The sequence below is a fragment of the Carica papaya genome, chromosome 6 (assembly GCF_054855325.1).
Source record: "Carica papaya isolate Zhongbai chromosome 6, ASM5485532v1, whole genome shotgun sequence".
Lineage (NCBI taxonomy): Eukaryota > Viridiplantae > Streptophyta > Magnoliopsida > Brassicales > Caricaceae > Carica > Carica papaya.
Window position 1 is genome coordinate 1,922,874 of NC_142314.1, and position 14,460 is coordinate 1,937,333.

Sequence of the window (14,460 nt, forward strand, 5' to 3'; positions counted from 1 at the left end):
CATTTATTTAAGACACTAATGCACACCAAATATAAGATTAAAATGGTAATGCACTTTAGCTACGAATCAAACAATGTATGCTCATAATTAATTCACTACCGAATAATTATTCTATTATGGTTTTATTCTATTCAGCAGTTAACTAAACATTGTAATACAAATATCTCAAAAGAAAACCCTAATCATTGTAATAGTCTCATAGTTCTGTTACGATATTACTTTATTTGACCAAGTTATTCTATCATAGTTTTATTCCATTCGGCAGCGTTTCATTTCACCTCAGTTCCATTCAGTAAACCAAGAGTAAGTTTGTGCATGGTTCACACGAATCTAAGAAAATGGGAAAACTTACGCCCAATTATATTCAATAAATAGTTCAATGTAAAGGTCTAACCCATTGACATAAATGCACTACAAAAGAACAGCAGCTGGGACCTAAGAAATTCTATTTCTTTTTTACACTGTAGTTTCTATAACCTGCTGTGGACTACAACCAGAGAAAAATCCCAAACAAAGAATTCCCAGAATTCTAAACTGTGTCGCTAAGAAAAGAGGCTTACCTCATTTCATCTGTGTCAACTCCAACAGGATGCACTGCCGAGGGGCAAAATACAACACATGCCCACTTCAAATTGCTTCAACATATTGTACAAAATAGAGTCAATGCCACAAGATAAGATACATTTATTAAGCTCATTGTCAATCAAAAATTACTCTTCTGGCTTGTCTCTTCTTATCTCGGATCTCTTCAGCTTGCATCAAGCACGAACATTTGGGACATTTCCCTGATGAACATAAATTAAAAATCTCAGAACATGCCTTCTTATGAAGATTAAATCAGCAAAATCTATGATGCAGAAACTTTTCCCACTTAGCGTTCCTGTAAGGATGATATGCACATTAGATCTTTTGGAGGTGTGTTGTAAGGATAACAATCCTATATGCACCTGAGCAATTACAAATGCCAGCACAGGAACATATGCCTATAATTGTAAACACGGTTTTGAGACCAAGAAGATTTGACTTTTTCAATTTTCAAGCAAGAAACTTTTCTTTTTCTTAATAAGAGGAGTATTGTATGTATAGAGAGAGACAGAAAGAGAATACAGTAAGGATAAGGCATCCTCCTAAAACCAAAGAGAACAAAAAACAGGATGAAAGAAATCAGAAAGCCCACTGCTGGCAGCTGCTATACTGTTCAAGTGTGACAAAGTTGTGGTTAGTTCCTATTCGATAAGCCAATATAAAGGGCCTCCCAATATTTGCAAACTAGATAAAGTTATATCTTTCAGCTTAAAAAAAAAATACAAGGTTACATCCTTGAATAATCTTAGTTACTTGGTTCATAAAGAAGCCAAAAAACACCACCATATTCCAAACAAAATCAGAGGGTTGAACACCCAGACTATTTCCAATGATATCTTGCTAGTCTCACTCAATCCCACCCCAAAGAAGAGGGAAAATTGATGAATGATCAATTTTCTTCTTCAAATCAAGATAGAACGTGTCTTTGTGCATGGTAGTGACTATTTTGAGTCCAGTCCGACAAACCATCCTATAAATAAAAGCATCAATGCTTTTTAAATCAATAGCATGTTGAGTACTTGTAACTGACTAAATAGAAAAGGCTGTTTGTAATCCGTGTATCACGATAAAGATATTCCCTAGTGAACTTTCCAAGCATTGAAACAACAGCAAATTGGCTGAAATTGTTAAAAAGAAGAAGAAATGATGTATTAGTTAGTGAAATTCACCATTTTCGAGTTGGGTTTTGCTTTCAGAGTCTTCATTGCTGCTTCAGCAAAAGCTTGTGCAGCTTCTGCATCAGCTTCTGCTGCCTTTGCTTCCTTTTCTGCTGCCTCAGCTTCAGCAATTGCAGCTTCTGCCTCTGCAACTGCTCGAGCAGCAGCCGCAGCAGCCTCTTTTGGAGTCATAGTCCTCATCCTGGCAAGCTCTAAATCAATCTGAGCTCTCTGAAAATCATCCAGATCATCTCTATCTACTCTAGTAGCCATCCTATCCCTTCTGTCTAATTGCAAGATCGAATTTCTTCTTTTCTCAGAAAACGGCAGAGTAGGTGCAATTCTATACTTGCGTTTAACCTGCAAGGAAAAGAATATTAACACTTGTTACTCAAGGAATCAAGGGAACCCTAAACCAAGTGGACAAGGTTGACAACCGGAATGCTAAACAAGGTTGATGCAGAAACTGAATTTTTGAGGGAGAAAAACTGATGCTAAATTCTCACGAGACACAGAATATAACAATTTTACCAAATTAACGAAGCAATGGCAAGCATTGTTTAAAAAAAAAAGATAGAACAAATAAGGTATTGAAAAATAATTTTTGAGAGAGACATTAAAAGGTAATATTACCAAAAATATCTGCAAATAAAGAAGTATTATCGGGAACAAAGCATGTAAATATGATGTTTTATATATTATTAATGTTCTTAACATATTTAGGAAATATTTTGCAGTTATAGAAAGCTGAGAATTAGTTGTTGGGAAACTAATTTATATTGGTTAGTAGGTCTTTTTACCCCATTAAGAAATTCGATTTTCTTAGGTAATCTATCTCTATATTTGGTTATTTGAGCGGTGCCTATATAAAAGGTGCCTCTTTTGTTGAATTACAACACCTACTATCATTTATTATAATTGAAAATCTTAAGTTGATTATTGAGGTCTGAATTCTTTGTCTAATTCTCTGTCTGATTTCTCCCTAAGTTTTAGGTTTAAACCCTCTATGTTATACATCAATTAGTATTACAGCCTAACTCATTTGGCTACAATTGATACTTGATAGTCAGCCAAAATGCTAGTTATCCAAGCATGACATAAAGCCTTCTGGATTCGCAATATTGAAAAATGTTAAATCTGTCAACCTACCTGGAAGTCTGGCCACTGCCAAATCAGGGTTTAACTGCTCTTATAATCATACGTTTGGGTTGTCGACCGACCAAACCACAGAATCTAAATCCATTGAATACCATTGCATCATTTATTAAATAAAAAAGTTAGCTCACTAGAAATCTACCTTCCCAGCCACATTATAACAAACCAACCACCATTTCCGTGGAGTCTCCCCGAAAACTTATTCTTTTCTATTAATAGTGTACCAGAAATGAGATACTCCGCAAAGAAACCTGCAAGTGAGTCTCTACAGTTTTTCAAATCAAGATATTAAACATTGCACCAGTTCAGCGCTTAATCTAGCACATCCCAGCCAGTTCAACACAAACTGACCACCAATCTACAGTCCAAGGAGTCTTCTCTGAGAACCTTATTCTACCCAACCAATAATGTGCTTTGTTTTTGAATTTTATAATTTTCTTGAAAATTCTTCTCTATTTAAAAATTCAAAAATAAGACAAGAAAGAAAAGTGATTGCAAATGGGTCCAAAACACAACTGGCCTAATCGTGGCCTAAACATATTCTCCTAGTTAAAATATATCAAGCATATTGTTTCATTACAAAGCATGAGTTAATAGATGATTTAGAAAGTTTTTGGTCAAAGTAGATATCGACAGAAAATTCAAACAATTAAAATTCTACCAAATCTGCAAGCTTCTGACATATAAGCCTATCTGAGGATGCTATTTGGTGAGGAATCATGTACAGCAAAAAATAATATAGAGAAAAATTCTGCAGTAGATCTAAAAGTTGATGATCAAGTTTTGACCACTGATGTTGAAAATAGAAAGGCAAAAAATGTGACGAGCAATAATACTCCAAATTTTTTGTGTGCACCCAGTAATACCAAAAATGCACTTAAAAAATACACTAATTCTTCGGCTTGTTCATTTTGTACATCTACTTAGTTTCACATTTATCCGGAATCCGCTAGTTTAGCACCATTTTTCGGTTTTCATTAAAATCAAAATTTGCAAGTTTCAAGACCCTAAAGTACATCTTCAAATCTTCGACTTCTTAATGTAGTTATGAGCTTGCTAAGTTTGTCAAATTGAAAATTAGATGATTCATTTTCAATTTGATTCAAATAGTTATACAAAAAAGGACGGAATATTTCTTTAAAATTAAAAGAGAAAATGCAATTTAGATCTAAAAGGAAATAAAAAGATTCTGTTAATTCATGTATAGATCTCATTGATATGTATGTCAACAAATTTATATAATGTATCAGAATGGAATCTAAGATAATCCATGTGTGCATGCGTTTGGTTTCATCTAACCGAAATGGTACATGATATATAGGAAAATGTACTATCGAGGAGTTTTTAATTACGAATACATATGTATCCTTATCATACTGAGACATGAATAGAAAGAGAACGGATTGAATAGCATCTACTAACATCACCAAAAATATTGTTAAAATACTTTTAAGAGAAGGTTTTATCAAAATGTAAGGAAACATCGGAAAAACAACAAACATTTTTTTGTTTCAAGCCTGCGACACAAATGAAATAGGAAAGAACCATATAAAATTATTTTAAATTTAAAACGGATCAGTCGCCCTGGTTTACGACCCTATTCTAACTATCAACAAATTCCGAGAATTTTAGGTGGGGTGAGGAATGTAATCTTTTCTACTTCTCGAGATATAATAACAGACCGAGAGGCTCGACGAGAAAGAATCGGCGGAGAAATTTTGTGTTTTATATGGTAATTTTTCTGATATCTAAATTGTATCCGGACTTCCCATTTGTACAAAAAAGAATGACTGCCTAATATCATTCCATCGACATTAATTGATACTTTAAGGGTTTTTTTTTTAAATAAATACTTTTAAGGGGTTTTACCTGTAATGAAAAAAAAAAATAAGGGATTCATGAAGGTTTAGTTACTGAACTATTTCAAAATGGCATGCTCGGGGTTGGTTTAGATAATAAAGATCTAATTCTCAGTTATGTTTCAAGACAGATCCAACAGAGTTTTATACGTATACTTGGGAAATCAGAATTGAAGTAAATCCTTATGATTCAACCAGGGGCCATCCAATTGGAGAACAAGTTCGCTCCAAGTTCGGGAGAATTTTGCAATACAAGACACTAAAATGGAAGAATCATAACAGTAAAAGATAATTATTAAAATAGCGTGTAACTAGGTGTTGCATATATTACTAGGAATTTTTAGCTTATTTAAGAAGCATTTGTAGTTTAGAAGGTGAAAGGTTATGTGGGAAATTTATTAAATTTCTATAATTAGTTAGTGGTCTCTGTTCTAGCCTATGTTGCTCAAGCCCTTCAATTTTAATGCCACACCCTTGTCATATCTGCCACAATACTGGTGGTGCAGAGTCTATGTGATCCAGCACTAGAGGTTATAATATATAATCATGTGAAGATGATGATTGAGAGTCTTATGTTCAAGCGAAGATAAAATGGAGATTACCTGTTCTTAAATGTTTAAAATTTTTATTTACTTTTTCATATGAGTAATATTGAATTAGTTCAGTACCACTATTTAGTACTAATTTTTCCATTTTCACTACAAATTTGGAATTACTATCTTCTTTCACTAAAGATTTATTAGTGTTATGTCTGTAATATTGTCTTAGCTTCCTATAGCAATATTATAACTTTATCAATCTTCATATCAAACAAGTTCAACCACCCATAGGCACTTTTTGGTCTCTTATTCATTTAATCCCCGTATCTTTAAGTACAAAATCATCAAATCAAACACTTAAATCCATAACCATACTGGACATTCCCACATGAAGCCAAGCAACAGAGATTTTAGCTTAATTTCCTATTAGAAATTCCTAGTCTGTTAGGCATTTTATTTTCTAAGTTTGGTTTTATGGCTGATTCTTATTGAAGGATAATTAAATAGTGTTTCCATTCGTGATTATTATTCAATAAATAGAGATATGTGAGTTGTTTATTAAAATCCAAGATCTTTGTTTAGTTTCTTTCTAGTTTGGGTTCAAGTTCCCCTTTCCCTAAATCAATAAGGACCAAATAGCAGCCTGGTACCTTTTCCTTGATAAGGTTTTTTTTTTTCCTTTTTGAATGAGAAACTTGGGGAGGAGAAAGAGAGTTAAAAGAACTAAAGAGAGATGGGAATATTGTGTCAGGAAAGAAGAGAGAGCCAGTTGAAACTCTTAATGTCCGGCCCATTCTATGGCTCAATCCTCTCCCTGACAAAATGATTTCTTGAGCTAACTTGCTGAAGCCCACAGGGCTTATTTCCATTCAAACAAAGAAACACAACATAGAAGCACGATTGATTTACCTGCTTCAGAAATTAAGTTCCAGTTGCTAATCACAGGTTCAGTTTGCTAAAACATCCAAGTAGTATTTCAATGTAAATTGAAAGGGAACATAACTTCATGCACATGTCCAAAAAAGCTGAAAATAAGTGGTAAAAATATCATCACATCACCACCGTCATAACTAAGAATACTATATATTTTACAATTTTAAATGTCTCGCTTAGGCCGTGGCATCCAAGGTTTGTTTAAGCAAGCATCCAAATAGTTAGCACAAAGATACACTGTATGCAATTACCTTAATCAGTTTACTGTTTGCAGTCAAATACTTTAATTTTGCTGACAATAGCCTCTTAAAGTCTGGAGGTGCCCAATAATGTTCCTGGCAAAAAAAAATAAATAAACAGGTATGTCAGTATATTGAGACTATACAAATTACTACTTTACAAAAATGTAAATAATGTATATATCAAACACTGACAGTATATAATGAACAAACAAGATTATACTTCTTCTTCTAATACTAATTGGATCGGCAAAGACAATTTATTAGGATGTAATCCATATTATCACACAGTCTCCACTATCATCATGCTACTATCTGATGATGAATTAGATAGAGAAAATAATGTCTCCGTAGTTTCACATGTTGAGGACAAATCACATACCTAAGAGCTAAGGTATGTACAAGATATCCTCTAAGTTATGCTAAATGCTTAAGAATTAAGCAAACATTCAAAGTGCAAAATTATGCAGAAGAAGTAGGACACTCAATCCTCAAAATATATCTTATCACATTACATGTAGTAATGAAAGTTGAATAAAGGCATTTAGTAGACAGATAGTAGAAAGTAACAAAAGGTGCATGGATAGAGAAACTTGACTCTGGTGCTAAACTTGTGAAGCCTCAAACTTAACCACAGCCAATTTGGGAGCCAAGGCTCTTCCAACCCACAATATAGAAAGAAAAACAGTAAGGAAGGATGTAATCTGCCAAACCTTCACTGTAACAAGTAATGGTTTATGTCCAACCACACATGGCAACACAACAATTATATTCACCTCCAACCAAATAACACCATCCCCACAGGGTAAATAGAGAAATACCTCTATATAGGAAGCAATATTCGTCTTATTAGAACCACCAGGCTCCTTCAAGGTACTTATAGCCTCCATTATAAGGCTATCCAATCTGTAATATTGAAATAAAACAACCAGTCATGCACCCGAATAAAAAAAAAGCGGCACAAAATGCCATTGCTCTATTCGTAACACAAACAAAACTGCAACTAAGGAAGGCACACTTTTCCAAGTAAGAAACCAGACATATATGCAGTAAAATGAATAATAGATGGCAGGAATGACAGAAAATGAGGAGGGAAATAGTTAGTTGCTTGAACTTGCTTATCCGTGTTTTAAGCAAGAATTCTATGGATATAAGCTTGAACAGAAAAAGGTGGTAACTGATCAGTATCTGAGAATGAACGCAAATTCGACTCTTCGCTCTTGGTCTCTCTCCCTCTCTTTGATTCCCCTCTCTGTCACTCTCTAAATAAGCTTTTCTCTCTTGTTCTCGTAATTTACCACATCAATCTTCAGTTCCAATTCACAATTATTTAAAAAATAACAAGCCAATAAGCACTTGGTTAACAATAATCAGCAGTCAATAGGAAGACATGGATAATCTGGCAGAAGAACAAGTACACCTACTGAATTCACTGAAAAAGCCTTTTGATCTCTTCCATACATATATGTGTGTGTGCATGTATTCAAGTAGAAGAACAAGTACACCTAGTCAATTCACTGAAGAACCAATTTGATCGCTTATATATATAAAGCATTGAAAAAGGATCAAGCAGAAAGAAGTCAAAACAATAGGAACGCCCAAAGGACGCACTCCAAGGTCATTTGAAGATATTTTATCTAGTCCGAGAAATTATGCACGAAATCCTCATCACGGGTATTCATGACAATGATGCCACAAACTTTCTCTCGCAGAAACTGATAAACACATTTTAATCAAGTTAGTAAACCTACAGGAGATAGAGAACTCCACAATAATCTACATATTTAGATTATATCTATGGAAATAAATGAAGAATAAGATTGCTTATTGAGAATATACTTGCATATGAGGGGGGAAAAGTAATAGCTACCAGGCAATGCACGAAAGAAGTCCAAAAAGGAGTCAAGTTACAGACCAACACCACTCGCATATATACATTCTGTTGAAGAATTTCTATCTAGTCCAATCATACATGAAAAGATCCATATATGTATATACATATATGTATGCATATATGATATAATTACGATCATTTGCAAGATCATGATCTACACTCCACAATCAAGCTATATTAAGCATTTAAGTTAGAGCAAGTTCAGATCATTCTGTTGAAAAAAAAAATGTCACAAGTGTAGATGAACACACTGTTCTTAGTATATTACAATGCATGCATGCATGCAGGCAGGAGCGACTAACATACCAAAGCCTTCAGTTCTATATTTGTTATTGGATAAGTTTTCCTGAATACTGAGGAAATCTCAGTGCAACATAAAGATCAAAAGAAAAAAATGCCTAACCTCACATTAGGTCTCCTTGGAGTAGGAGCAGGAACAGGAGCAGGAACAGGAACAGGAACAGAAGCAGGAGCAGGGGCAGGAGCAGGAGCAGGAGCAATCTGAAGTGGAGCAGAACCATAACCACCCACAGACTTAGCATCAACCATTTCTTCATCACTCGGAACAACAGTGTTGACAGCTTCTTCCTGTTTAACAACAGGCGGGGTTTTCTTGACTGCTAATCTAGCCTTATCTCGTGACCCCCATCCATTTGCCATCACACTCATATTTCTCCATTTATCCTACCAACATTGCAACCAAAGATAACCATGCACTATAAACCACAAAATACCATAAAAATAACAATGTTAAAACTTTCCTAACAGAAAGGATAAAAGGGGCTCACCTTAAGATCCACATTGGAACGCAGATACAGCACACCACTAAACTCAGGGTCCTTAAGTATGGTGCGCCACTTGCCAGCACCATGCTTAACAACACCAGCTCTCAGCGCTGCTTCCTCTTCCGGTGTCCACTTCTGCTTAGGAGCCCCCATTACCAGTAGCACAAAGATCTTCGAAAGGATTAATATCTACTCTAGAAAAACCAGCAATACACCAAATGATCCATAAGAATCCATCCAATTAGTACAAAATGACTAACATAATTCAAATCCTGCAGCTCTTTAACCTGATTTCATTCATACCGAACATGACCTCCAGCTAGTCATCTGTTTATCTAATTCTCATTCTAACTATCTACCAATACGTGATAACGAACATGAAAAGAATCTTTAAATAAATATAAACAAAATCGCCACAAAAATCAAAGGAAACGTATATCTCTCAATAAGAAAACTCACCGGTAAACCCCAAAAACTAAAATAAATACACAAGGGCCGATACACGTTGAAGCTGAAAACCCTAAATTCCCCTCCCAATCGCAATTCTTATGACTTAAAAGCAAAATTCAATTCCATAACCATTTACACACCACATGCATAAGCAAATCAATCAAACGAAATGAAATTACTGGAGAAAATACAGGAAAAAAAAAATTAGAAGAAGAAGAGAGGAGTCATTTACCAGAGTCGATAAATTCGAAGAAATGAACAGAGACGATTTTTTGTACGCTCCAGTTACGGTTCTTTCATTTCCTCTTCCCTTCCTTCTTTGAAATTTTTTCTATTCAGATTCAAATTCATCCGGTGATGGATTACGCACAGACGTGGATTTTCTTTTTTTGTTTAAACGTACTTTAGGTATGTAGGGGTAATTTGGTAAATATGTGAAACAGTGGCGTGAACAACCGGCTTTGTTGTGGCGGGAGGAAGTAGAAACCTCTGGTATTTTACACGTGTCTTAATTAGATGAATGTGTAGATGTTAAAATGGCCGGTCCAGTCCCGGCCCAAATAATTGTGCTCGGATTTGATATATCGGGCCTTAAGGATTGGATTCGGGTCGGCCCGTCGGAAAATATTTTACGTTTTTAATTTATTTTCTATATTCTGATTTTTTCTTTTCGTTATTATTTTGATACTTTGGTAAATTTAGTAAAACAAATTTACCATGTACTTACCCTCCCAAATTAAAAAAAAAAAAAAAAATTTACTCCCAAATTAAAAAAAAAAAAATCAACCTAACCGCCCTTGTGCTTTTTACCTTTGAAATTAAAGAAATTTTAACACCCGAATATGGTATTTTATACTTGAACACGTTTAATCCGGCATATTATCGTCCAATCTCAATATAACATTATTTGTTAAAGTTCACAATTCATGTCAAATCAGGTAGTACATGGTAAAGAAATTGAACATTAGAAATAATTTTCAAAATTATTTCGTGTTTAATGAAATTAATTTTTTAGAATTTTAAAAATAAATTTTTAATAAAAACCACAATTCATTTTTTTAAAATTACGCTGTAATTTTTAGTTTTAAACTTATTACAAATAAATTTTTTACCTTAACTCTTGCCAAAATCACTTTGTATTTTACCTATTTTTGAAAGGTCAAAAGCCACCACCGGAAGTTGCGCCAAACGTGCTCCAAAAGGGTACGGATCCAGCAAATACAGACTACAAAACCATCTTTGGTGGCTACCAAATTCCTTTGTCTGCCATCAGAAACTACCGAGTGCCCTTCCACCTTGTACCAATAACAACAAACTTTTACTCTGCTAAAACAGATTTTCTATACAATACAGGAACAGCCATATCCAAATTTTACAAACGCGCAGAATGGAGTGAAATATAACAAAGGTTCAATTCCAATCAAAAAGGAAAAACAAGGTCCAATTTATTAAAAGAAAATGAAAAATATGATAGATATGAGAAAATTAAATGAGTCTGAAGAAAATCATATTTCACAAATCAATTGAAGTTTTTCAATGTTTTTGCACATGCTGGGGTGGACACCTTCAATTGCTTTTTCCTCCAGAGTCTCTCATCAGAAGCAGGCATCGAGGAGGCAGCAACAGCACAGAGCAGCCAAACTGAAAGAAGAACAGTAATTTAACACCATTGACCAGACACTAAGAACTAATAATTACTTATAAAGCTTGAACACCATATAAACTCTGGCGATGCCCAATGTAACAACAGAAATGGTCACTAAGGTAGCGGATTTTATTTTGATTGCCACATCTACGCACTTCACCTTAGATAAGACACTAAAAACTGCACTTGATTACAACCTTATGTATTTAGCAACATCAGTGTTAGATTCCTTTTCTACCTTACACTATTATAGATTTACTTTTTCTAGAGCTTTTAAAAATGCCACTTTTTAGTTCCCGATCCTCTTACAATAGGATTATACAAAGACTCCTTTTGATTAGACTTGCAATCGAAAAACATTACTAATGTTATCATATTTTTTCCAGCAAAAATCCCCCTTTGTGGGCTTTGCATGTTTCGAAAAATACCCTCTTCAAGCCCTCTATCTTCAGAAGCTCAGTAGGACCATCCAAACAAAGAAAACATAACCTACAGAGTCACACAACCAAGTAAATTATGCTAACGCGGAATCGCTCATTAGACTAAATTCCCATTGAGAAACCAGAATTATGACTCCTGTTACATTCTTAATCTGTAGGAACATCTTAGGAAAAACCTAAGCTGACTTCGGATAATCTGGCATAATCTGCATTTTATTTCCAGCTACATCTAAAATCAAATTATGAAATTTGTGAATATTGAATATAACAGTAAAGAAATTCACATCACCAGGTTACCAGAAATCATTGATTAATCTAATACTCACAAGTACCCCCGCGAAGGGAACACCGATAACTCAGAGGTAAAAGGGTTAGCTTTTTGAAGAGTCAACTGATCTAAAACCTAAAAATAACTGAGATTATGGCAGATTTAGAAAACTTGGACAAATAGAAACATCTATACATGCAATTGTAGACATGGTAGGAGCGCACATAGAAAAAGGGAGAGAGACGCAGAGGGCAAAGGGGGTCATACCAGCCTTCTAGGAAACCAGTGCTTTGTTTTTGTTGTTGAGGAGGAGGCTGAGCGTATTGAGGAGGGTATTGAGGAGGATATCCCTGTGGCGGATAACCCTGTGGATATCCTTGTGGAGGATATCCTGGCGGCGGATAAGCATCTTTTGGTGGTGGATACCCTTCTGGCGGATAACCTGGCACTCGTAAACAAACACCCAAACAATAATCATTAGAAAAATATTCCAGATCCAATTTATTCACCAGCATAAAGTGAAGTCTGTAACCAGAAAATTATAACTTAACCCTAAAGAAATAAATACCCTCGGCAATAACAAGAATTCAAGAACAAAAATGGAAAATCAATCGGAACAAAAACGTAATTGAAAAAAATTAGGTAAAATTTTTGTTAGTCAAGGCTAAAATCCATGTTTTGCTTTCTACCCCAAATTTGATAAATTTTAAATAGTTCACAAAATCTAGGTCGAAATGACTATCTAAACCCGATCTATAACACAACAATCACAAAGATCTTTAATTCCGTTTCCTCTCCAACAATTAGATTTAGAACAGAGAAATCGAAAAGCTAAAAGAAACTCAGATTTGATCTTCTTCCAGTAAAAACACTACAGAAACATAGAACAAAAAGAAACGAAAACAACCTTGAGGAGGAGGAACACCAACTGGAGGCTGCTGTTGATTGTAATAACTCATTCTTTAGTTTCTCCTTGGCTGATCTCTGATCTTTCTTCTTCTTTTTCTTCGATAAGATATATATGCACAGAAAGACAGAGAGAGAGGCGGCTCTACAGATGAATAAGGAAGGAGATGAACCTGAGGGAGAGAGCGATAGAAAGATGAGATTTTTATATACGTTTTTTTAATTTTATAAAATAAATAAAAAGGAGAACAGTGACAACGAAGGTGAGTTGTGTTGGGACTCGGGACGGGACTCAGTCGAGTTTTCTTCCCCAGGGGTTGAAGAAAAAGTTCAAGATAATATTACAGTACACTCGAGTTTATAATATTAATTTTCAGTTTCTGTCTTTCTACCGTTCATCTTAAATCTTTTGAAAATCAATAACATCTAACGGTCTAACATGCTGTTCTTATGATTTTTACTTTAGTCCTGCCCTTAGAGTAATACTTCCCAATTATTTCGTAACTACTAGGGAGAAAGACACGGCAGCTAAAGTGGGGCGTGCGCGATGACGTGGCACTCAACCGTTGGGGATTACGGAGGAGAATGTGCAAATCAGCACACCACTTTATGATTTTTCTTTTTTTTTTTTACGCCCAACGTCCGTGTTCAAAGCGCGTGAAATAATCAATAATTATAGAAACAAAAATATTAATTTAAAAATCATAATGTATGTTTTAAATAAATATCACAAATAAATTTAATAAATTATTAATTAATAAATATTTTTCTTAATTATATACAGGAGGACCTCGTGTGATAAAAAAAATTAAAAAAATTTATGTAAAATAATGAATTTATAAAAAAAAAATTATAACTAAAATTGAGAGAGAATTTTGATAAATGTGATTGGAAAATTTTGTCTTGCCAAATATGGTCTCCCTAATTTCACTCAATATTCCTTTTTTAAGATTTTTAATGTTATCTTTTACATGGGTTTTACGTGTATTAATTATATTATCCTTAAAAAATTAATTTATATTTTAATAATGGCCAAAAATATGGTTTATATACCTTACTTTTAAAAACTTAGTTTGTGTACAATTTTTTTTTTACTATTTTAGTTTCTTTATTTTTAAAAAATTTATATTTTTAATTTTTACTCGCTAATATTGTTATTATGTTTGTCACATAAATCTGGTTAGTCACGTGACACAATTCAATTAAGTTATTGTTATCATATTATATGTAAACTTGTATGATGATGTAGAATTTGATATGAATAAGTTTAATTATTATGTTATGTAACGCCCCGTTTTTTTTTTTCTTTTTCGGCGGTGTTGTATCAAATAGATTAGTATACAGAACACTCATATTTTATTTTAAATTAATTATACACCTAAAAGAAAAATATTGCAACCAATTATTCAATTTTTATATAAATTTTCAACTGCAAACACATCAATATAGTAGCTTACGAATTATATAAACCCTTATTTTTACATATAGTTTACACCCCTACCAAACACATAACTATCATGTACTACCAGTAGTAAACCCTGCTCCATCTCCTCTATATGCTAGGTTCGAAAACCTGCAACTCTGATCCCTTCTCTAGTCCTACTT

At 34.0% G+C, this 14,460-nt stretch overlaps 1 protein-coding gene across 4 annotated transcripts; it reads right to left on the minus strand.

The window, feature by feature from the left end:
• Positions 1–331: 331 nt before the first annotated feature.
• On the minus strand, positions 332–13,068 carry TRB1 (telomere repeat binding factor 1). 4 transcript variants are annotated; one of them, XM_088223192.1, is made up of 9 exons: positions 12,857–13,068; positions 12,217–12,391; positions 10,742–11,237; positions 9,150–9,335; positions 8,765–9,045; positions 7,289–7,373; positions 6,480–6,563; positions 1,755–2,102; positions 332–785 (listed from the first exon to the last, which is right to left on the minus strand). In XM_088223192.1, the coding sequence occupies exons 4-9, from the start codon at positions 9,297–9,299 to the stop codon at positions 759–761; spliced, it is 975 nt and encodes a 324-aa protein (XP_088079318.1). In that variant the 5' UTR covers positions 9,300–9,335; positions 10,742–11,237; positions 12,217–12,391; positions 12,857–13,068; the 3' UTR covers positions 332–758. The 4 variants fall into 4 exon arrangements, with proteins under 4 accessions (XP_088079318.1, XP_088079316.1, XP_088079320.1 ...); XM_088223190.1 differs by having other exon boundaries at positions 9,150–9,340; XM_088223194.1 differs by lacking the exons at positions 10,742–11,237; positions 12,217–12,391; positions 12,857–13,068 and adding an exon at positions 9,829–10,719.
• Positions 13,069–14,460: the final 1,392 nt, after the last annotated feature.